The sequence below is a fragment of the Schistocerca piceifrons genome, chromosome 1 (genome assembly GCF_021461385.2).
Source record: "Schistocerca piceifrons isolate TAMUIC-IGC-003096 chromosome 1, iqSchPice1.1, whole genome shotgun sequence".
In the NCBI taxonomy this organism is placed as follows: domain Eukaryota; kingdom Metazoa; phylum Arthropoda; class Insecta; order Orthoptera; family Acrididae; genus Schistocerca; species Schistocerca piceifrons.
In genome coordinates this window covers 19,857,975-19,884,391 of record NC_060138.1, presented here as the reverse complement: position 1 = coordinate 19,884,391, position 26,417 = coordinate 19,857,975, and the positions used below count along the sequence as shown (strand labels likewise).

The 26,417-nt window shown below is 42.0% G+C and overlaps 1 protein-coding gene across 1 annotated transcript in view; it reads right to left on the bottom strand.

The window, feature by feature from the left end:
* Positions 1-26,417, bottom strand: part of LOC124794779 (ubiquitin-protein ligase E3B) — a 283,854-nt gene that overhangs the window by 16,083 nt on the left and 241,354 nt on the right. Inside the window, exon 16 of the mRNA XM_047258416.1 lies at positions 5,889-6,000. Coding sequence (XP_047114372.1) covers positions 5,889-6,000 — 112 coding nt within the window. The remainder of the gene's footprint in view (positions 1-5,888; positions 6,001-26,417) is intronic.

The window sequence follows — 26,417 nt, the reverse complement described above, 5'->3', positions numbered from 1 at the left end:
ACCGCGCCTGCCGAGTCCTGCCTCTAGCGGCTCGGTACCGCGAGAGTAGCCCTCTGTTGCTGCAATACGGGAGGGTTGGCGGCAGCAACTCAGTTCAATCGTGTTCAGACCCACGTCGCTACGTGAAGCTATGCCGACGCTACCTAGTCGCAGCTCCATCACCGTCATTGTTGCTGTCCTAATAGCTGGACTCTATTTTTTACTGTATTAGATGTATTTAGTTTCCATTCATTCGGAGAAATACAAGTTAAGTAAATCTTCTGTTTGTCGTGTTAACTTTTTCACTAGTCATTTCTGCTTCTGTCCATCTTTCCTAGAACAACAGTTGCAGCACTACTCTCTAGCCCACCTCTCCTTAATGTAGTATATGAAGCCGTACATGTCTGGTGTTGAGCTGTGGTACCCACGTGTAGCAGTCTCTGTGTTCTGTCATCTTTTTAGTTGCCTTCTTTCAATTAACTGTTTTCTGGGCACCTACTGTTTGCCTTGTTTGTACTTTTTACGTTCTAGGTTCCAAGTTTGATGCTTTCGTACCTCTTTTCACTTTTTCTTGCTTATTTGCGTCCTTTTTGATTTTCACTGTTTGTATTTGTTATTTTGTGCACTGCTCATTTACTACAGCTGCCGAGCCACGACCACCTGCCACACTTTCTGTAGTCGATCTGACGCAGTTTTTTCAGTTTCAGAGTCAACACGAGGCGCAACTGCTTGACGTGACGAATCTTTTCGTGACAGTGCAGGTGACTTCACGCAAGATGCCGCCTGTATAAGTACTGCCATTTCACGAGTTGGGTGAGGGGAAGGGAGACCAGAAAGAGTACCTCGCACAGTTCAACACACGTGCAGCAGCACATCGTACATAGAGTACTGACGGACATTCCTATTTCTTGGCCACGGTAGGAGTGACTCTGTACTGCTTGTGTACCAAACTTTTTACCACATCGCCACCTGAGTTGATAGACTACGAATATTTACTACAGTTGCTTACAAAGTGTTATGAGAGCAGGTTTCAAGTGATTCAAGTGGTTGTGTTGTGTAAGTAACAAACACAGACATACTGTCAGTGGTGGCTGACTTGCAAGGCCTTTCTAAACCGTGTAGATTCAAATGTGATTGAGGCAAGTATTACAGTGATAAAATGATTCATGGTGCCATGAAACACAGTGTAGCTGACCGTACAATTTGGGAACAGATTCTAAAATACCCGGACCTTTCACTGCAACAGGTTCTGCAAGATTCTAGACTATTGGTGTTCCTGTGAAAGTGCAGCAAATAGTTTTGAGGTAGTGCCTGTTTGTTTTGTAGATAGCTGCTGTAAACAGGCCTCGCAGATAGCTCGTGATAAGTGGACTGGCCAGCCACAGTAACAGTGCGTGCGTAAACCAGTGTCGCGTCTGACTGGTGTGAGGCTGTGCCCTCACTGTAATATAGCACACACACATTGATCTTGCCCCTCACGTGAAGCAACTTTTTGTGGCAAACGGGGACGTGTACAGTCTGTATGCTTACAGAAGCCTAAGGCACCTCTTTCTGCTACTCCTTCGTGCAAGTTTAAGTCACAAACAGCGTGCAGTGCGTTTCAAAGTCCTCAGTGTCATAAGTGCAAAACCACAGTGTAACAGTCATTCAGTAATGGCTCCCACCTCATTTGCAGAGGCACATGAAGACTAAAACCTTTTTGTGTCACTTACCACTGCTGGACAATCAGTCCATCTGCAACTTCACACTGGTGCTTCAGTAACTTTCCTCAACATTAGCACTTAAAAATTGTTTGGCAAACTTAAGTTGTGCACATCGCACCATATGCTGACGGTGCGTACTGGCCGAGACAATTGTGTCTTAGGCACTTGTAGTCTTCTCACATCTTTCCAGAATGTGGCATGGACAGTGACATTCTCAGTGTTTTCCTCATAAAACAGTGCTAATATTTTTGGTCTAGACCATCTTGATTTTTTTGGGTTAAGCAATCAGGACAAACATACTTTCGGATACTTCCTTTGATCCTCGGGAGAGTGTTGTAAGTTACGTGCAAAACTTCAGGACTTGTTTTCTATGGGTTTAAGCAAAGCTAATAATTTTGTTGCCCACGTCACAATGGTGGACAATGCACAGCCACATTTACTGAGCTTGTCCCCTTGTTCAGGCTCTTCATGAACAAGTGGCTCATATCTTTTTGGCAGAAACTTTTGCTTGGTCATTGACCACAAAACCCTACAATCTTTGTACAGTCATTCTCAGTCAGCGCCAATTCGCACAGTGCAGAAAATGGAACGGAGGGGCTCTTCTTTTGACAAATTACCAATATGAGACCGCGCATCAGCCCACTTCTAAGTATGCCAATGAAGATGCTCTTTCTTGCCTCCCTATTCGTCCAGATTCGGCATCTGATGAGCCCTCTGCTTCTTGTTGCTTTACTGTTGCACAAGACACAGATGTTTATGGACTGGCCATTAGAAGAACTGCACCTCTGGATGATGTTAGAGCAATGAGAAAAGCTGTGTGGGCCACCTACTTTCATAAGTTGTCCACAGATGACCACCCCGTTCACAGACTTTGCCCTAAAGGAGCAGATTCTTGGTGAGGTTACCAAAAAGCAAAAGAAAGTGGTCAAATATACCATCATAAGCATTCTCTTCCTGAGCCTGTTATGAATGAAACAAAACCAACTTTTAGAAACCTGAGTGATCCTGTTTTGCTTAGTAAATGTCTTCATGGGCACACTCAGAATACAAATGAAAGTTTCAACCATTGCATATGGGAAAGATTAACCTAGAATGTTTTTCTAGGACTAAATACATTAAAAGTTGGTGTAGTAGATGGAGTGACAGGAAAAATGGAAGTCCTGAGAAATTTAGGCATCAAATGTGGCTCTAATCTGGAAGATCAATTGCTTGCGTGTGACAGACAACGGGTGCATGAAGCTGAAAGATTCGCTCTTCAAGTTACCAAAGAAGCAAGAAGTGCTAAAACGAATGTCAAGAGTTAGCTTGAAGATAAAGAAATGCTGCTGGACGAAGACTATGCTTCAGGAATGTTCTGAGGCACAGTTAAATTGGATTCATATCTTTATTCGCATTTCCCGCAAGCTGAATTTTACAGTTTATAAAGCATTGCTCTATTTTTTTTTCTGTAACTTGAAATAGTTCATACTTATGTAGTAGACCAAAGTTTTATTGCAGAATCAACTAAATTATAGAAAAAATAACATTTTTATTAGGAAAAAAATTATAAATTAAAATGTAAGAGGTAATTTTTTTTAATCATTGTAATATACATAATAGGTGGAATTAAATAGGTCTAGTACCTCAACCATCATGTCATGCATATCTGGTAATTGTTTGGACTCCTTCAAATGTATAACATTGGATTAAATGGTACTTCAACTTGAGGAAGCATTTTGGAAAAAGAAAATTGCATCCATTTCTTTGTAATTTTTTTAATAACCCTAATCAAGTTCAAAAATATTCAAAATACTTCTAATCTGTTTATAAAGTGTGCTGCATTACCCGATATCAACAAAAAATCTCTAAAACATATACATTGTAAACAGTGCCTGAAAAAAACTTCCTGGCAGATTAAAACTGTGTGCCCGACCGAGACTCGGACTCGGGACCCGAGTTCGAGTCTCGGTCGGGCACACAATTTTAATCTGCCAGGAAGTTTCATATCAGCGCACACTCCACTGCAGAGTGGAAATCTCATTCTAGTGCCTGAAAGAAATAGGTGTTGATTTTTACATAATATTGAGCCGGAAAAGTACCCTGTATCAAGAGATTACCTGAAGTGATTGTAACTGACAACGGACATCAATTTATTGCCACCGAATTTGAATTGTTTTACATCACCTCCAGTGTCAAACACCTCACAAGTGCACCGTTCCATTTGCAGTCCAATGGTGAAGCTGAACACTTTGTACAGACAAGCCTTGTGCATCCCACATGTGGGATAAAGCTCTGTTGCTCTTCTGTCTTCCTGCCACTCCCAGCCACGCAATGGACCATTGCCGGCAAAGATGTTACACAGACGGAGCTGTTGCATCTCTGCTTCAGTTGCTGCACCACCATGGTATGCAGTACCCACTCTGCCCAGATAGCAAAGTATAAAATTAACAATTTGGTCTTTTACAGATTGTATGGCAGATAGAGACACTGAGAGTGAGGCACCATCGTATGAAGTATTGGACATTCTATATTTCTTCTGCAGGGACCAAGAGGTCCGCTGAGATGCACCAGAATCAAATTTGTCCACGTGAATTGAATGATCCTGCCATAAGCTTTGTGCTTTCAGATTCCATGCCCGGATGGATGCAGCAGCCCTCACTGCACCTGTCTCGCGTGGACCCCGCACTGTCGGCACCAGTCCCACGGCCGACAGAAGTTGACACTCTTTCACGGTCGTCGCTGTCTTGACAGCCACTGTCGTCTAGAAACGAGCCACTCTTTCTGGCAGCTGTACCACGTGCTGTCTCACTTCCCCCTGCAGTCGTCAAGATGGCTCTGTCTCAGTTTGCTGCTCTGGCTCTGTACAGAGGTGCACACTATCTGTCCAGTTTTTTGTCCGATGTTCCCAGGCAGGCTCGAGGCACATGCCAGGGTAGGGGCAGGGGCTCAGCACCGGCCTCAGTTTCGGCCACCTGCACGGAACCCTTCTCCCGTCGTCGTTTGCTCACCTGCACGACGTGATGAGAGGGAGGAGGATGTTCAGCTGGAGGGACGTGGTCTCACATATCAGTACCACCCCGTGGGCAACAGTAGCAACAGAGCTGTTAGTTTCTATGAGACAGCGATAATGGTTGTGGGGGATCCGGTGAACTCAGTGGCTCGAGACCACGAGAACACTCTGTCACCGCAGCAGTGACTCAGCCCTCTCGTGCTCAGAGCCACATCGCTACACGAAGTTGTGCCGACGCTGCCCAGTCGTGGCTCCGTCACCACCACTGTTACTGTTGTACAGAGCTGGGCTCTACTTCTTGCTGCCTTTTTTTTTTTTGAGAGATACAAGTTAGCAAATCTTCTGTTTGTTGCATTACTTTTTCTGCTCCTGTCCAGCTTTCCTATGAAGACAGTTGCTGCATTACTCTGTAGTCCACCTCCCCTTACCGTTGTGTATGAAGTCTTACACAAAATATCTAACTTATTAAGTATACCATTAACTCTCAACATTTCACCAATATAAAGGGATAATAACAGTCACATTGCAAACATTATGTAGAAAGTGCTTGAGCCACAGCAGTATGGAATTCTGCTGAATTTTTTGTGGATAGCAGTGCGTTGAAGTTTCCCACAAAATGAAGCATTATAACATAAATGGATAGATAATAAAAATCTACTCACCAAGTGGCGGCAAGGGAATACACACACACACACCAAAAGGTTTAACTTTTACAAGCTTTTGGAGTGGGTGACTCCTTTTCTGGCAGACGATTTGAAGAGGCAGGAATAGAGGTGAAGGAAAAGGACTGGAGAGGTTTAGGAATAGGGGTACAATCATTCCTTCTCATCCTGTCCAGTAAGTCTCCCCTGGGTCAGGGTTCTGGATGACTTTTCTGAACTGTCCATTTTCCTGAACATCTCCAGTCCTCTTCCTTCACCCTTCTTCCTTCCCCTTCAATTATTCTGCCAGAAGGAGCCTCTGGTTCCGAGAGCTTGTAAAAGTTGAACCTTAAAGTTAGTTCAAAAACATGATGCAAGGAATGAAAACAGCGTAGACTAATTCTAGGGTTATACTGTCTTCTTGTTAAAAGACACCGAAATATTTTGTCAAGTCACTACATGCAGGTGATGCAAGCAAATGGATGATTCAGGTTTAAGAATTACTCAGTCTGTTGACTGATATAATTTTTATTCCACGAAATAAATTAGGTTAAAAAAAAACTACTGTTAGCTTACCAATAGTATCGCCAGTGTCCTCATCGTCACCAACCTCGACACAACGTATTGAGAATGGAGGTTCCAAATGAGCAAATCCAAGTAGAGGAGGCTTTGAGCAACTTGTTACAAACTGCAACACAACGAGGTCCTTCATAGAGTATAGCTACAATACCAAGAAGTTCAGTGTAACTGTAGGTTATACCCTACGAATCAATGCTGTTGAAAATATGCCTAAAATTGAGGGACTGTTCTCTGAATCAGAGTCCATAATGGCCAAATGTGACTTGGCAAAAATGAGGGAAAGGAGGTAAAGTTCAAATACAAAGCATTTATTTGGGAAAGCATATAAAATTTGTAGAACATTTTAAATTAGTTTCATTACAATTACTTTAGGTGTCTAGAATGCAAATCTCTCAAAAAAATCTGTGTTACTGTCCTGCAACCCCTTTTTTTCCACATCAAAAAGATGTATAATTTTACTACAGGTATGTGTTAGTTAATGAAATATTTCAAATATAAAATTTGAATTTTTAGAAAATTCTTACTAGGCTTTGGTAGAGCACACGGAGATAAGTATTTTCCCGAAAACCTGCTCATACAAATAAGTTGTAGCACAAAAGCCATTGAGTATATTGTTATGGGTTAATCAAAACAACCCTGTAACCTAATGCTCAGAAGAAATGTTTACAGCTCCTCTATTTTATGTTTCACTGAATGTGTAACAGCTCTGTATTTTATGAACCTGCCAATGTCAATCTCCCTACGGGTGCTGCGGACAATGCCACAGTCAGTCAACAGTGAGCTATAGCCACATGTAAGGAGCTAGTTGCCCATTAGAAATTGTCATTATTTAAACAATGGAAAATCATGGACGAGATAACAACAATATAAAAAGGGTAGATCGTTACTCATCAGAAAGAGGAGGCAATGAGTGGCAAAAAGGCACGTAGAAAAAAAAGACTGCTAGATATTATTCAGTACAGGCGTAAGTCCTTCATATGTTTTGTTTTATCTATGCATGATGAATGGCTTGGTCCAATGGCTAAAAGTATTTATGTGCTTGTTTGGCACTCAATGCCTCCTCTTTGTGTTAAGTAGCAAACTATCCATTTCATACTGTTGTCATTTCACTCATGTATTTAAATTTGACTTGTTGAAGGTTTTGCATATTGCTGAATTACAGTATTTTATGCTGAAGGAGATCATCATAAAAGTGTTCCAATTCAATAAAACTGCATTACTGAAATTTAATTTCAACAGTGTCATTTTAATTATTTAAATTGTTCAAGGACGTATCAGTTCTACTGGACAAGGGTGAAAACAGTGACTTGGGGAAATAAATTTAGTAATGATTCAGTGTACATCCTTTAAAAAAATCTGTGAATAAAATATTTGTAAAATACATGAAGTCTAGGTCTAAAACAAGCAATGGAAATCCAGGATGGAATAAAAACAATATTATGAAAAGGACTGGTTGCTGTGTGGCACAAAGAGGAGACTCTGTGTGTGTGTGTGTGTGTGTGTGTGTGTGTGTGTGTGTGTGTGAGAGAGAGAGAGAGAGAGAGAGAGAGAGAGAGAGAGAGAGCCCCTGTGAAGAACCCATAAGATCAATGCTAAAAATTCCCCAATTTTACATTTCTTCCTACTAAGGTTTAGGTTGATTCTAAGCTCCTACTCGATGTTTCGCTCGACTTCATCCTGTTTTCTTCCTATTAACATTTTAAGTGACTGAATACGTTATGCGAGGCTCAAAAGACAGATTGTTTGCTTGATGGAATTAAGGGAATATTTTAAGCTGTTGTGGAGATGTGAGAGAGGAAACACTGACATAATCCATGATCAGTTTTGCCAACCCAACTTACAAATTTAGCTTGCCCACGCAATTATGATACAACTTCTGCTAGGCTGCAGCAGTAATGGAAAAACAAGACAGTTGACGTGAAGTGTTCTGGACCAAGAAAATAGGTAACGAAGGGGCCCAGCCACTACCTTTTCTTGTGCCACTCATCTTTTTGCATGTACTTCTGATGTACTGTATACAGTAACAATATCAATCAGCAACTATATCAATCAGCAACTATATCAATCAGCAACTATATCAATCAGCAACTATATCAATCATCAACTATATCAATCATCAACCTTTTAAATTCAAACATCGAATCTCGAAGAATAAGCTCGGTCATAATCGAGGAAACATCGCCGATTTCTGACTGGTGAAATCTTGCCGGCTGGTGACTTGTTAAGTCACCCAACAACCAGCGCAGCCACCATACCACACTAGCACATTTAAAATGAGCTCACCTACTGGATGTGTAGAGAGGGGGAGTGGCCCTTCAATGACGGGAGTGCAGGTAGGGGTGCAAGCATTTTGTGAAGTACCCGGCAGCCTTAACTTCGGTGATCTGACAGGAACTGGTGTATCCACTGAGGCAAGGCCATTGCCCCAGAAACATAACCATAGCCAGCAGAATTAATAATTTTTAGTGACCACATAAACTCTGTAATCTCCTTGACTGAAACTAATATCTATTGGTGGTGCATGAAGTGTAAATATGCTTAATGTACCTGTATTGGGTTGTTTATTACTGTTGCAGTTATTGCCACAGTAAGGAACTAATTATTCAATTCAACAATTTTAGGAGAAGGAAGTAGTCACTCACCATATAGTGAAGATGCTGAGCTGCAGATAGGCAGATTTTTGTTGTCTCTATCTGTGACTCAGCATCTCCGCTATATGGCGAGTGGCAACTTTCCTTCTCATAATACTGTTACATTCCATCCTGGATTTTCCATTGTTTAATTATTGAATTTGGTGGACAATAATTTGAAAGCCGGTCAATGACTAAATAAACATCCATTTTAGTTGCAACTCTGGCTGTCTCTTTTCATCAAAACACCATTTCTGGTTCCTGTATGAGGCTTAAGACACTTCCACTAGTGCCCTGCAAGCTTTCAATACTCTTGAGTCCCCTGACTCATTATTATAATCCGAATCATTCAAAAATTTGTTCAACACAATATTCATTAATCCCAGTATTCAATCAGTTGGATGTCGATATCAGAAACTGCTGAAACACCACATCCGAGCTGGCCAACAGATCTACCCTTCTCATGAATTTGGCAGGTGGATTTGATCCGGGGCCAGTGCACCTAACTGAATACTGAAAGCAAAAGCTAATACACATCCCTATCTGGACGGGTCTGCAATTGGGGAATAAATATATGTTCCTGTCCTCAAGAAAGCAGTATCATGTCACCAAGCTCACACTCCCTGTGTTGACACATTCTTATGGCTAACTATACAGTTTTCTTTTGATTGTGTGATAATTCTGTTTAATTAGAATTCCATTTAAATCTAAATGTAGCTATTAACTGAAGATGAACATTCAGCTGCATTTTGTTTTGTCTATTCAACAAACTGTTTTCTTTCAGAGTGGTTCACACACACACACACACACACACACACACACACACACACACACACACACACACACACAGCTTCCTGGCTTTGGCATAATGTAATCCATTCAGTTCCATAGTTTTAAATAGCAGCATCATTACTTATTTTTCCAATCATATACTTCAAAATGTATTAACCACTCTCTTGCATAACATGTCTCAGCTGCTGAGACATTTGCACATGTGGCCAACACAGGATGAAAATAAAGGAAAAGGAACTCCCCCTCTTATTCTACTGCGGTCCTATTGAGGGGGAACATATTGTGAAGCGACACACACACACACACACACACACACACAGTGCGTCTCCATAATATACCTCAATTAATGCACTTAACACAATGCTGAATCAGCAGAAAAGTGTCAGGCATTGATATCTCACTATAATGGTAGTACAAGAAAGGCTTCTGGCAAGGCATTTATTGAGCAAATAACCACATTATCTGCAGATGAAATAATAGGTGCTGGAATCATTATGAATTGCTTAGGAGACACTAAGTGAGCCACTGCTTGAAATTTTCAACAACAGCTTTTTATGTGCACATTAATAATAAATGATGAAATTGACAAAAGATGTAAGCAAATTGAGACACTGATAAGATAAATAACAGGGAAAAGAAATATGATACCTGTTGGACATTAGAATGCCAAAGAATATTTTGGCAAATTATGGACCACAGAGAAAAAATTGCTAAAAGTGAGGTAAAAGCTATAGCCATTATTTGTTTTTATGAGGGCATGCAGCTCCACTGCACAGTTAAATAACTATAGCACCCTCCTAGGTAAAAAATTCCATATGTAAAATAACCCTCCATTAGAATCTGTGGGGCAGGGGCTACCCACAAGGATGTAGTCATCAGGAAAAACAAAACTGGCATTCTATGGGTCAGAGAGTGGAATCTTATATCTCTTTATCACATAGGTAGATTAGAGAATCTGAAAGGGAAATGAATAAGATGAAGCTAGATACATTTGGAATTAGTGAAATGAGATGCAGGAAGGAGAGGGCTTTTACTCAGATCAGTAAAGGATTATTAAGACAAAATCAGTGGTAATGCAGGAGTAGGACTAATAATGAAACTGAAATTAAGATGTTGATAAACTACTGTGAACAGCTTTATGAACACATTGTAGTAACCATAACAGATACAATTCCAACACCCACAACAGCAGTAAACATTTGCTATCCTACTAGCTCTGCACATGATGCACAGATTGAAAGAATGTGTGATGAGATAAAGGAAATTAGCCAGATAGTTATGGGAGACGAAAATTTAATTGTTGTGGGTGACTGGAGTTCAGCAGTAGTAAAAAGAAGAGAAGGAAATATTGTAGTAACTAAATGCTACTATTAATTCAGCTGAAACAGCCACAGTAGGAGGAAAATGTTTCCCTGCAACAGCTCCTTACAGGTAGCCATAGCACGCTATGTTTGTTAAAAACTTGGCTGAAAGGGTGCCCTACAACAGAATTGTGGCAACACAATAAGAAATAACAAATAACATTTATTTAGAATATATACATATATGGGTACAGTTTGATGCATGGCACTTAAAAGTCCTCAACTTAATACAATGATACATAAATAACTTTGCTGTCTCTCTGCAGTCTATGATATTGTATATATCACTGATAGTAATGTTTGGAGACACACTGTTACTGGTCCTAGTTTTCCAAAAAAAGTGACTACTAAATCTGAAGGCAGTTCCCAGAGCACTGTACTGAGCTGGCTGCAGGCTCTGAAGTGAACTCGTAGCCAAAGTATACGTGGTGTACCATATCTTGGTGCCCGTCAGCAGATGAATTCACAAGCCCACCAGTACAAAGTGGAAGCAACATAATCTGCAGTTCACAATGCTCGCTGTGGCAGCTGTCTACACTATTGGTGGAAGCATATGACATGCTGTAGGAAGTGGTGCAGTAGCAGTGAAAGGTTTGCGTTTAGAGTGTCAGCTGGCAGCTGCTGCCCAGAACTGAGAGACGGCAGGCAAGCAGTTGTGCTCTCACAGTATTTGTTGTGTTGTACCTCTTGTTTGATGCACCAAAAATAAAAGAAGAACACGGAACAGGGGAAGGGAATGAAAGAGTAGGCTGCCTCATAGAATTTTGCAAAGAGCTAACTTTAAACATCACTAATGCTCAGTTTGAGAATCTTGAATAAAGGTTGTATACGTGGAAGAGAGCAGGAGACACTGCAAGGTTTCAGACTAATTACATAGCAGTAAGACAGAGATTTCAACACTACAGTTTAAACTATGATATTTCCAGTGCAGATGTTGACTTTGACCATAATTTATTCATTATGAACTGCATAGTAAACCTGAAGAAATCACAAACAAGTATGAAATTATGGGGATGGAATATGGATAAACTGAAAGAACCATGTGTTGCTGAGAGTATCATTAGGATAATTGGGCAACGACAGACCAAAACAGGGCAAAGAATACAGTAGGGGATGAATGAGTTGCTTCGAGAGATGAAATAGTGAATGCAGCACAGGATCACATAGGTTGAAAGACGAGGCCTTGTAGAAATCCTTGGAAAACATAGGAGATACTGAATTTACCTCAGCTCAGTACAGCCGATAGATACACATAAAACAGAACTGAAAATTTACATTCCTAGCTTTCGGAACTTTGTTCCTTCATCAGGGAGGAGAGAGGGGAAAAAAAGGGGAAGAAGGGAAAGTGGATTCAGTTACTCACAACCCAGGTTATGAAGCAACAGGGAAAGGTAAACAGGGAGGGTAGCAAGGATGGAGGCATGGTTGTCAGAGGGAAGGGAAGCTTCCCTCTGACAACCATGCCTCCATCCTTGCTACCCTCCCTGTTTACCTTTCCCTGTTGCTTCATAACCTGGGTTGTGAGTAACTGAATCCACTTTCCCTTCTTCCCCTTTTTTTCCCCTCTCTCCTCCCTGATGAAGGAACAAAGTTCCGAAAGCTAGGAATGTAAATTTTCAGTTCTGTTTTATGTGTATCTATCGGCTGTACTGAGCTGAGGTAAGTACTGGCCAGCCCCTCTATCTCTTTGTTAGTATTTGTTTCACATCTTATATGAGATTTTCCATTAATCATTGAGATACTGAATTTATGAGACGAAAGGACAAAATACAGAAATGATGTAAAAAGAATAGGCAAAATGAAATGAGACTGAAAAAATGAGAGTGATAGAAGATGCAAAATGACTAAGCAGGGATAGCTCCAGGACAAATGCAGGGCTGTAGAGGCATGGGGGTAGTGGAAAGATAGATGCTGCCTGTAGAAAAATTTAAGAGATCTTTGGAAATAAAGAGGAAGCAACTATATGAGTTTCAAGGGGTCAGATGACTAGCCACTACTAAGCAAAAGAGAGAAAACTAAAAGACAAGATGAATGAATGGAGAGTCTATATTGGGGAAACACACTTGACGACAATATTATAGACACAGAATAGGAAGTAGGTGAAGATGAGATGGGAGATATGATACTGACAGAAGAATTTGATAGAGTGCTGAAAGACCTAAGTAGAAACAAGGCTCCTGGAGAAGATGACAAAACCCAGCTGTGACAAAACTATTCCACCTGGTTTGCAAGATATTTGATACAGGGGAAACACCTTCAGATTTCAAAAAGACTGTAATAATTCCAATTCAAAGGTGTCAGGTGCTGAGAGGTGTGTATACTTCTGAACCCTCAGCTTTAATAAGTCACAGTTGCAAAATTCTGACATGAATTATTTACACAAGAATGAAAAAACTAGTGGCTGGCTACCTTGGGGAAGATCTGTTCGACTTCTGGAAAAACACAGGATAATTTGAGGCAACACTGACCCTACAAAATGGCTCTGAGCACTATGAGACTTAACATCTGAGGTCATCAGTCCCCTAGAACTACTTAAACCTGGCTAACCTAAAGATTCGAACCTTCGACTGCAGCGGTCACGTGGTTCCACACTGAAGCACCTAGAACTGTTCGGCCACACTGGCCGGCGTGACCCTACACCTTACCTTAGAAAATGGGCTGAAAAAAAGCAAACCTACATCTTTAGCATTTGTAGACATATAGAAAGCTTCTTACAATGTTGACTCTACTACTCTCTTTGAAACTTTGAAGGTATCACAGATAAAATACAGGAAGTGAAAAGTTATTTAAAACTTGGACAAAACTGGACTGCAGCTATAAGAGTTGAAGGCCAAAAAAGGGAGAAGTGAGTGAGACAGGGTTGTGTCCTATCCCTAATGTTACTCAAACTTTATGCTGAGCAAGCTACGAAGGAAACAAAGGAGAGAAATTTGGCAGGCAAAATAAAGTTCAGGGAGAAGAAATAATAAGGTCTGCCGATCACACGGTATTCTGTCAGAGCCAGCTGAGGACTCAGATGGGCAGTTGAACAGAACGGACAGTGTCTCGAAAAGGAATTATAAAGATGCACAGCAACAAAAGTAAAATGAGGGACTGGAAATAGTCAAATTAAATGATTGATGCTGAAGGAATTAGATTAGGAAATGAGAAACTAAAAGTAGCAGATGAGTTTTGCTGTTTGGCAACAAAATAACTGATGACAGTTGAAATAGAGAGGGTGTAAACTGCACACTCTCAATCATACAAAAGGCATTTATGACAAAGGGAAACTTGTTAACATTTAATATAAACTTAAGCTAGGCCATTGCAGCTGAAGTGTCCCCCAGTCAGCAGCCGGGCACCTGCAAGCAGCATTAGGCAGGAGTGGGCAAACGACTGAGGTGGGGGCAGCAAGGCAGACGAAATGTAGTGTACGTGGTCATACTACTGTGGTCTCACACCCGCCAGTGGGGTCAGCCGAGTGGTTCGCTTGTGTGTAGAACGCACATAATAGGGACACCTGACAGGTAGCCTATCCTAGGTGCACCAGCCAGAGACCGAGTAGATGGGTGCTACCTGGCACCTGTGTTTTGAGGGTCAGTACTGGAATGGACTAATTTAAGGGCCGAGAAGTCTTTTCCGAAGGTATTATTTGTCTGGAGTGCAACCATTTGTGGAAATGAAATGTGGAAGATGAGCAGTTCAGATAAGAAGAGAATCAAACCTTTTGAAATCTACTTTTACAGAAGAATGCTAAAGATTAGATGGGTAGATTGAATAACTAGTGAGGAGGTACTCAACTGAATTGAGGATAAAAGAAATTTATGGAAAAACTTGACAAAGTTGGAGCATACGGCACATTCCGTGGCATCGAGGAATAGTCAACTGGACACTGGAGAGACTCGTTAGGAGTAAAAGTTGCAGAGTGAGACCTAGGCACGAATACTGTAAGCTGGTTCAAATATATGTAGTGTGCAGTGGCTATACAGAGATGAAGAAGTCTGCACAGGATAGACCAGCACGGAGAGATGTGGCTAACCACTCTTTGGATGAAGACCATCAACACTACTACCACAACAACAACAACAATAGTGAAGAAATAAGAGAGAGGAAAGGTTTCTCCAGTCTTATGATAAAATTCAACAACTTGTAAATAACTTGTTTATAAAAATATATTGGTGGGGAGGGGGTGGGGGAGGAGAGGTGTTCTTCAGAAAGAGGAATATACAATAAAATGCAGAATTGCATTGGTTGTCTTCATATTCTTGGTGATTTTAGTGGGACGTGTTTCTATGCCTAACAGTCCTCACAGGTTATTAATACTCAGATTTTGGTTTCAAACTCAAACAAGCTCAGCACGTGAAATCCTTTATACATTACTGCACAACAGTCGGACAGTTGTGTTACCAGGGGGTAAAGCCACGATGCACTACGGAGTTTGTACCGCAGAAGTATTTGTGCTGTTTGCTTTGTTTAGTGCTAAGGGTCATAAATTGTCTAATTTCAGTCTCTCTCGTTTTCAGTTGAAGATGTTTTTGTGATTTAGAATTTCTACGGCTTCTCTGTACAATGTGATGATCAGAACCCGAGAACAACGTAGCGACGGTTCCCTCCTCCCAGTGCACGATCTGGTACTGCCGACTTATTGGTCTCGGCCAGATGACAACTGTTTTAGTGTTCTTTAAGCTGGGTGTTAAAGTAGTTGCTGTGCACACATTGCCAGACGTGAAGGAATTTTGCACACTCCTGCCGTGGCACACAGCAGTCATAGATCCTCGGAAATGTTCAAATATTTGTGAACAGTCTTGTCAGTTTAAATACTGTGTCAGATGTACAGGTACTTAGAAAAACTGACAGGGGACACAAGCTTCAGGCACAAAATCTAGACACACACACACACACACACACACACACACACACACACACACACACAAAGAGAGAGCAACCACACGAAACAGAAAACAGGAATAATTATAACATTGGTGGTCTGGGCTAAAGGAATCTTTCAGCCACACTAGTTGGAGGAAGAGCTTATTTAAGAATTAGAACAGGAGGAACAGTTACACTGAGAGAGTGATAAATGGGGGTACTGTGTCTTAAAACATTTGAAGCTTCCGGCAAAAAAGAATCAGATTAATTGAAAGTTCTCCTCCCATTCATAAGAACAGTCAATCTATCACATCAGCAGAGTGCTAAGAATATGTGCTACTGATAGAAAGTTTAAACTGCCAAAAAAAATGCACAAATATTTGAGAACTGTCAAAGCTTTACAGTCATCGCTTGCCAGGGTAGGAGTAGACAAAAGTCCTTGCACATCTGATGAAGTTACATTTCAACTAATAAAAGAAGCATCGCCACCTTTGATTAAAGAACACTCCTCTGGGTAATGCAGATAAATCGGTACTGGGAACAGAGAACAATCAAATTTGATTATCTTGTACAGTACTTTTACCGAGTTCCAGTCATTACTGTGCTAGGATGTACAGAGAAACCGTAGAAATTAAAAATCAAAAACAGAGTGAAGAGAAAAGGAGGAGGATTCAAATTAGGCAAGTTGTGTGCCTCAGTGCTAAATAAAGCAAACAGCACCAACTTTTCCCCACATGAAGTTACAGGTAGACCTCCTTATATGTGGATTCATTGACCACATTTTCACAATTTTAACTTTAACTCCAGTGCTGCCATCTGTTAACAATATGCGGAAGCATTTATGCGTCAGCGCATCCTCTGTTGTGTTTGTCAAAATGTGATTTGTCAGTTCAGGTCAGCAGAGCTGTGAAGTAGCACTCAACAGAATCTGTATTTAAAATATAGCGTTAAAGAAAAGAAACTGCGGCTGCTGAGGAAAATCAGGGTGTACAAAAGTGGTATTCATTAGGAACAAAGAGAAAACTTTAGATCGCTATGAGAAAGGTGAGCAGATTGTTGACACAAAGTGTGACAACCCAGAATCATTTCGAAAAACTGCTTCCCGTTCAACTCACTTAAGTGCAATCAGAAGGACCAAATCTCACTTCGAGGTGATGGGGAAAGAATGGCAAAAATTCAAAGCCACTGGATTGAGCACAGCAACCAACAGCACATGTCTCACTCTGGAGTTACTGTTCAAGCTACAGCCAATAGCTGATATGCAGCATAATGAAAGAAAAGGACGATCCAGAACCTTTCTCGGCCAGCTCAGGTTGGTCTGATCACAACATTAAGATGATAGGAGAGGCAGCTGCAGCAGATGAAGTAGGAGCCAAGGAATTTGGAAAGAAGTTTAAAGAAACAGTGACAGAAAAATCTATATCGCAAAGCAGGCTTTCGACCTTGATGAAATGAGCTTGTTTTGGAAACAAACATCTTCTACCAAAGACAAAACAGCACCTGGATTTAAGGCTGCAAAAGACTGACACAGCCTCCTTTTCAGAGGAAATGCTCCAGGGGATTGCAAAGTAAAACCCCTTATTATCATAATTTTCAAAATGCTAGTGTTTTAACAAGAGCTAGCTAGGGGTTCACTGGGCACGGAATAATGATTTTAATGTACCTTTGTATTTCAGTGTTAAATTTTTCATATTAAAATGTGTTTCATTAAGATGATAATGGTCTCTCATTAAGATGGTTTCTCTAGTAAAAATACTAAGAAACTCTACTGTTTTGAGCTTAATTCATGAGTAAACATGCACCTAACCCCATATTTTAGATATACAATGACTCTCAATTTATGCAAATTCAATATGCACACTAGCTCAGAGGAACATAGCTATTGGGCCTAATGAGAACTCACTGACCTGACTCCACAATGTCAGACAGCAGTCTAATGATGCACAACCCAACTTTTGTGCGGATACACACGAACTATTTGGCGCGCTCAGCCTGTTTAAGTTTGAGACTGCTATCTGAGCCTTATAGCCTCTCAGGATGTCTCCAGCATTAGCAGATGAAATGTTATGCACAGAAACATGCCTTAGGTCCACACAATACAATTGCAAAGGAATAAATTAGATGTAGTTAGGTTAAACACCAATGTAGATGACATTTGTTTCTGAAACGGAGTGTGCGCTGAATGAAACTTCCTGGCAGATTAAAACTGTGAGCCCGACCGAGACTCTAACTCGGAACCTTTGCCTTTCGCGAGCAAGTGCTCTACCATCTGAGCTACCGAAGCACGACTCACGCCCGGTACTCACAGCATTTGTTGTGCAGTTGAAAACAGTGACTGCATGCGCATTATCATCTTAATGAAACATTTGTTTCTGTTTCCTGAGGTCCTGTTATCACTGCTTCCTGTCTCTATAGCAAGTGCTGCATCCCTTGTGTTGACAGGCTCTTCCCTTACTGCTCTTCAGATATTGCTCTCAGCAAGCTTGGATGTCTCAGTAAATATCCAATGTTCTTATTTTGTCTTTTCTGCATGGTAGTCATAAATCTATAGTTGATTCTAAACGAATCTGTTGTTCCTCAATCACTGTGTTGTCTTCCAACTGTGACTTAAGGAGTTTGCCCTATTCCGTACATGACTTTACAAACGCTCAGCTCACATTTGTTTCATTTGCATTTCCGTTAAGTAATCCCACTAGACTTCTGCAACTGATAATGACTATTACGTGTCTCAAAGCATCATCATCATCATCATCATCATCATCATCAGTAGCAGCAATACGACAACAAACTGCTACGTTCTTCCATGCATTACATATGGTGTTCATCTACACACATCCACATTTTCCTGTATGTTTCCTAATGCCAATCATCAATCTTTCATTAGGTCATCCTCTTCATCTTTTCCTATCTCCAAAAGCACAACAATTAATTTTCTTGTTTAATTTAACATCCACTGCCGAGGCTATACGACCCACCTATCTCCAGTTTCAATTTTATGTTTATGCCAGTCTGTTTCCGTCTTTCAGCTCTCCTCATAATGCCCAACATGTATGTCTCCAGTTCTCGCTACTCTGCACTCAGGGTTTGAGTGAACTGCACATCTAAAGTCCACATCTCAATGCCAAGTCAAAACTGATAACAAACACACTGACTGTAAACTTCACTCTTCAGACACACTATAAGCTTATTTTTGAAAATCCTAAATACTTTTACTCTTCTGTTCATCTCTTTTTCTGCGCACGCAGTCACTGTTTTCAACTGCACCAAATACAAAAAAATAAAAACCTTATCAACTGGTTCTTTAACTTAATTCTTAAACTGAGCAACTGTCATTTTGATGTTTTGATTACATACTATTTTAGTCCCGTAATAATTTATTTTTAGCCGTACTTTCAGATTTGGAGCCAAAACGTGAACACTTCCACCGCAAGATCAATTACTGGCTGGTGGTATTGTTAGGGGACATTACACAGTAAGGAAAGTATATATGCAGAGAAGAGAAATCTATACTTATCTCTACCACGTGTGTCCCATTGTACAAGTTATTACATTTTTTCCCATTCCAGTCACGCACAAAGTGCAGGAAGAATGAGTGTTTAGCTGCATCTGTGCACGCTGTAATCAGTCAGATCTCATCTTCACTACCCTGTAGGAGCTATACAAAGGGAGTTGTCGTATATTCCTAGATTCATCGATTAAAGGTGGTTCTAGAAACTTCCTACGTAGGCATTTGTGGGAGAGGTTGCAATTTTGGTTCTTTTGCATCTTCGTGTCAATCTCCCGGGCATCACAAAAACTTGTAACCATTCGTGCTGCTCTCATTTGTATCCATTTGATATCCCTCGTTAGTCATATCTGGTATAATGATACAGACTGCAAATGGAGAAATCTAGTAGCATAAGCAACTTTGACAATAGGGCAGACTGCTTTGGCTTAATGCCTAGGAACGAGTATCTCAAGAGTGAAGCTGGCCAGTTGTTCTGTGATTACATTACAGGATAATATTCATGAAGCATCACAATAACTGGAAATTATTCTAGCAAAGGACACCTCAAATTTTTAATGGTCGTATATTATGAAGAAATCAATATGACTAACATTAAAGAATCACTGGAATAATGTTTGCACAATTTTCTCTCTGTTATCAGTTACTGTGTGTCATCTTCCATCTTAACTGATGAAATTTTGTGACTTCCCAACGTAATTTCCCACTGTGTTTTATTCTCGCTCCAATTGTTTTCAGTTGTTTCTCGTATCATGTCTTAACTGTATCTTTTTACTGACTCTCTGAGAATTTTTCATATAGTATAGTAATATTTTATATTTTCTTCCCCTTTGTTCTTTTTGGTCAAGCAATAACCTTTTGTGTTTGCATAAGTAACTATGTTTCACAACTGGTACTTTCATATATATGGGATGCTGGGCTTATTACGTAGTTTAATCTGGTATATCTCCACAGATCAGGAAATAACACAATAAAAGTAGTGGATGAGTTTAGCTCATTTGGCAGGAACATAACTAATGGCTCTGAGCACTATGAGACTTAACTTCTGAGGTCATCAGTCCCCTAGAACTTAGAACTACTTAAACCTAACTAACTTAAGGACAACACACACATCCATGCCCGAGGCAGGATTCAAACCTGAGACCGTAGTGGTCACGCGGTTCCAGACTGCAGCGCCTAGAACCGCTCGGCCACTCCAGCCGGTGGAACATAACTAATAATGGATGAAGTAAGGAGAGTAAAAAATGCAAACTGTCAATAACAAGAAAAGCATTTCTGAAAAAGATAAATTTTTCAAAACTGAATATAAATTTAATGTTGGCAATCCTTTTCAGATAGTATTTGGCTGGAGAGTGGCATTTTACAGATGTCTATCTGTCATAGAATCCCAGAACATATTCTGAGCTCAAACGTGATGAAATATAAGTCCTGCTGCAGCTCTCATTAAATAATGACCTATCTCTCTGGTACCAGGCATCGCAGAAGTTGAACGACCACCAGAGGACGTGGACCTCGATAGCCTACAAGGGGTACCGTGACCGCAGAGTAATCATACTGCGAGCACGCCACTACTTCATCACATGAGTGCGCCAGCCAATACCGTTGCACACAGCCGGTATCCAGGCAGCCGCGCAGCCAGTCAGTTCAGTGTTTGTGCTTGATACTTATGGACTGATCTTCACTGTACCAAAACTGTTGGATAACTACCTTGTGTGTTGCCTGGTTACTCTCTCTGGTTGTTCCTTGGATTTAGCTCCCGCTACTTGTGATCTTGTCACTTGCGGCAACTGCTTTGCATTGCACCTCATTGTTCTAAGGTCGTTTGTCCTTGTCCCGGTTGGTTCTGTTGTCTCGTCCACAGTCTGTGTGTCACATTTCATTCCCCATAGTGTTAGTTTGACTTATTCTTCTGCAGGCAGCTCTCCCATTGGGTGACTTCATCCATTTCTGCATTCACCAACGTGCGCATTGATGTCTGGCTACCACGGATATAGCATTGGTGGTGAGGAAAAAGAGTTAGTATTACATATGCTCAATTGGTTCACTTGGTGGAGCAACATCAGCAATTAACGCAGCAGCAGCTCCAGTTGGACTTGCTACAAACATCACTTCACCTTCAGACAGACAAACTCAGAGCACATGACGCCCTTTTGCACTGAACCTCAGCACCTCCCACTTCTGACGCCTCCGTACGTCTTCTGTCGTTCCCACCTTCTGACGATGCTGAGGACGGCTGGGACACATACCTGTTTCATCTGAAACAGGATTTCTCAACCGTTCAAGTCACAGACAATTCGTGACTGTCGTTTTTGTTTTGGGCTTTGCTGAAAACGTTTTTTCCTGCTTTAAAAGTAGACCCTTCTGCTGGACCCTGTTGTGCTCTTGTTTCAGAGGGTCTGCATTCTGTTGACTAATTACTATTCTCAGTGATATCATGTGGTCACTTCCAGGCTCGAATTTCACCAGTACGGTAAACTGCCGGAACAGTCGTACCGCTCTCGAATCACTGACTTGCAAGATCCAAGCCACAAATGCAATTTCACTTCTACCAGTCATGGCTGCAAGGCTTCATATGCAGACTCCACGATTTGTGATGTGGTGGTCTAGCTTGCACTGTGGCACTGAAACTATATAACTCTTTGTCAGAGGGCATTTTGTGCATCACACACTTGTTTGAGATCACACGAGTGGCTAATGAATGACTAAAGGCAAGGCTAGAAACTCCGTGCACTCCAGCCTCACGCCTGTGGTGCAGGACAGCTCCCAGGCAGCTCTGTCACAATTCGTCCGTGTCTAAGGTCTCAGTGATATCTGAGCATCTGGAGGTCTTGGGCACCACAGCTGTTCACTATTATAAGAAAATAAAATGCCTACAGCTGCCTTATGATCTTATTTACTGTGTAGCTATCAGTTTCGACACTTCAATGCACCGTCTCCAGGCCTCAGTTGACACTGAAAGGGTTATCACGATCCATATATATGCCACATCAGTGACCAATGTAACTGGTTTATGCAGACTATCTGTAACTTTGATATCAGCACTCCAAGTGGAGTCCACAACAACAACAACAACAACAACAACAACAACATCAGGTCTACTGTCTCTCTGATCAATCTGGCAATGTAAACCCATTGAGGCTCACTCAGGTGGTCTCATCCCTCACAGTGTTTGGTTGTGTACGAGGATAGTTCTATACCTCTTTGCGAGCAGCTCTTGGTCACAGCAGCCTACAAGTGTGTTATATGGATCATTACACTATTTGTTGTCAACCACCCAACAGCTACAAACATTTCTGGCATTGATGCCATCACACTGTTCAGGTTTTCTATATCCGACAAAGATGAGGTTGTATCCACTGCAGTCCCTTTCCAGGAACTGGATGATCTTTGTTCAGCATCTGCATTACTATTCATGCTGGATTTGAGGTGCACCTCGGGTTTTCAGGGATACGTCACTCTCCGGCCGGGCACCGTGCCTCATTTTTACCATGCCAGCCCCATTCCAGTGACCTACATACTGTGGCGAAGCAGGAGGTGGATCATTTCCAGGCCAACAAATCTGTAAGTCTAGCATGTGGGCCATGCCCTTTGTCACACTCAAGAAGCTCAAAGGTTTTCTTCAATTATGTGGTGGGGAGTTCGAGGCCACCACCAGTGCTCAATCACTGGTTGGAACTCAACTTATGCCCCAGACAGAAGATCTTACCAAACTTATTGGCGGGGAATATTACTCGAAGATTGACCCTAATGATACTTACTTCTAGTTGCCTTTAGATGAGCGATCTCCGAACACTGTCGCTGTCAAAGTTCCCTTTGGATAATATAAGTACAAGCGACTCTTGTTTGGCATTGCCTCAGCCCCAGCAATTTTCCAAAGTTATCTGGAACAACTGATGCAGTGCATTCCATTTTATATGAATTATCTAGATAATCTCAATGTTACAGGACCCTCCCATCAGGAGCATTTGCAAAATCTCTGCACCCTATTTACCACCCTGCAGGATGCAGAAGCATCAATTTTTCATCCAGAGGTAATTTGGGTACTGGCTCACCAAAGACAGAATCAATCCTACTGACCGAAATGTCACTGCCATCGACTCTTTTCCTCGCCTGAAGATTCTAATGAAACTGCAGGTGTGTTTGGGCAAAGTCAACTATTACTCCAATTCCCTCCCCCAGGAAAACTGTATTTCACAACTCTCAATCATTTGTCTCCTGGACGTTCATTGGTTGTGGCAGCCGATGCATCTGCCTATGGCATCGGGTGGTACTGGTACAAAGGAATGAGGATAGCTCCAAATAGTCAACTGCTTATGCATCCGAGACATTGACCCTGTCACAATGCAGCTACACACAGGTAGAAAAGGAGGCATCAGCTATAATGTATGCTGTTAAAAAATGCCATGTCTACCTTTTTTGGCAAAGTTCTCTCTCATTATGGATCACAGGCCCATTGTTACCTTGTTCAGCCCTCCTGGAGCAAACGGCTCAACGCTTACAGTGCTGGACACTGTTCCTGAGTGCTTACAATTATGTCATCTGGTTTACGCCCACAGCACAACATTCTAATGCCAGTGCTTTTTAGCGTCTACCTGCTGGACCAGACCCCAATTTAAAAAAAAAACAGGAGATACACTGATACTACACATAAATATATATTGGACAGTTTCCCCATTACGGAAGCACGTCGCCGCAGCCAGATGCTGCAATCCCATCCTGTGGCAGGTCCTCCGATATGTGACCCACAGCTGGCTGACTGAACTCACTCGCTGCTTGACGACTGAACTCACTCGCTGCTTGACGACCGAGCTCAAACCCTGGAAACTAATTGCTCACAGGCTCTCGGGGGTTGATGCCATTTGTCTCTCAGATACTGAGACTGCCATGAATTGGGTGGTCATTCCTGCTGAATTGCAGCAATGTCTTCTATGCTTGCTCCACCAGGATCATTGGGGGACGTCATGCACGAAGGCTTTGGCTTACTGACACATCTATTGGCTGAGTATCAACAGTGTGCCCAGGAACAAGAGAAACAACCACAGTCATCTGCACCCTGGACTACACCCCGCCATCCCTGGGACTGCAACCACCTCGATTTTGAGGGGACATTTTTGGGGTGGATCAGGCTGCTCATTATGTGCGCCTATTCCAAATAACCAAAGGTGGTACGAATGGCATCCACCACAAATGATGCCAACCTCTCTGCCTTAGCCCAGATTTTGGCCACACCTTGGTTTCTGGTAAAGACTCCCAACTCACAGCATCTTCTTTCAAAGAGTTCTGCGTGGGCAATAGCATAAAACACTTTCTCAGCCTTCCATTCCACCCTCACTCAAATGGTGTGGCAGAACACCATTTGTACCTTTAAGTAACAAATGAAGAACGCTGTCAAATCCTCTGCCACTACCTCAGCCCTCACCTTGTTTTAGAGCACCTGTCACACAACGTCGATTGAAGGTCGTAGCTCAGCGGAGCCGCTCTGTGGGTGGCAACTGTGGACGCTGCTTCATATTCTGATGCTGTCCCCTTCTGTACCCCACTCTCAGCCATCCCTGCATTACACACGAGGCGCGGCTGTGTGGGTCTGCTCTATGGGTGTCCCATGGCTCAGATGCCGGCAATAGCAGTAGAAGCCAATGGGCATTAAGTTACATCTGTCCAGACACAGATGGGGCTCGAGTGCCGCCACCACCACCACCATCACCACCACCACCACCAGCTCTGGTCTCGAGCACAGATGGATGGTGGTGGTTAGTGTTTAACGTCCCGTCAACAACGAGGTCATTAGAGACGGAGCGCAAGCTCAGGTTAGGGAAGGATTGGGAAGGAAATCGGCCGTGCCCTTTCAAAGGAACCATCCCGGCATTTGCCTGAAACGATTTAGGGAAATCACGGAAAACCTAAATCAGGATGGCCGGAGACGGGATTGAACCGTCGTCCTCCCGAAGCACAGATGGAATACCCATCACTGTCCCTTCCCCCTCCCTCTTCCACTTCCTCTGCACCCCTCATATCGTGCAGCATGAGCCACTGGCCTGCTCTGAGCAGTGGGTCTTTTGCCATAAATACTGACAAGAAAAAGTCACATAGCAGCAGTATGTCAATCTCTGCTCCCCCTCTAAGCTAAGACAAACAGGAGACTCCAATTCTTAGTCAATTCACACCCAACACAGTTTACAAGTCCATTCATTATGTACTGTGTCCGCCTGCTTAGCTGAAAGGTAATGTGTTTTCCTACCACGCACCAGGCCCAGGTTTGATTCCTGGCAGGGTTGAAGATTTTCTCCGCTCGTGGACTGGATGTCCATGATGAGCATGAATAAGGTCTGCAACCCGGCGGCTGAACTTCCCTGCACGGAGCCTCCCAACCGACAACACCACACGATCATATAATGTCATTTATGTACTTCGTGGTTAATGACGTGACACTGAAAATCTGTTTGGGTTAGATGCCTTTACTACATTTGGTTTCTCTATTGTGGATGCTGTGCATCTGGTGTCAGTCCAAGTACGTTATCAAGAATTGGATTCCATGTGGTCTGAGTTCTCAGATGTGCTTGCCCCAGGGTTAGGTTGTGTAAACAATTTCGTGGCACACATCACCCTCAAATCCTCCACCTGCCTTCACTTTTTTTGGTTGCAGCTGGTGCCAGTAGCTTTACCCGGCTAGGTTAGGACGGAGCTGGAATGTTTAATGTCACTGGCCGTTACACCGAATGGAATTTGCTTACTGCAGCCTGTGCCGGCACCTCTCACTATGCCTTCAGTGAGGACGTAAGCCAGGTCTCTGTCACTAGAGCCTCTCCCCTCCAGGCCGCCATCATCACTGGCCGTTACCACATTTAGTTATATTGAAAGCAAAAATTGATTATTTATGTGGAATTCAAATGCAGCTCCAGGAAATGTAGTTCTCTCCCCCCCTCTCTCTCTCTCTCTCTCTCTCTCTCTCTCTCTCTCTCTCTCTCTCTCTCTCTCTGTGTGTGTGTGTGTGTGTGTGTGTGTGTGTGTGTGTGTGTCTGTTTTTTTAGTTAACTCTGAAGGACATAGTGCAAAACCTCATCAATGCTTTCGAGCCTTGTTTTTGTGGTGTTGACCACCTGTACAATTAGTGGTTACCTTTAACCCTCACCTTGTCACTTCAATTATTTATTAGTGAATCACAATACTGCTAAATTATTTAGTCACCATGTGGGAGGTAATTAATGTGCAAATACAGGAATACTAATATGAGGTAATGGACACAATGTCATGTCTTTTCAAGTGTGTATGTTTGTGTTTCAGTTTTTAATTAATTAAAAAATCACTGTTTTTCGCCTCTGTCACAGGAGTGAGTTTCTAAGGCTCAAATTAATCTGCTTTCCCCTGTTAACCTGACAGGAGAACATTTCAA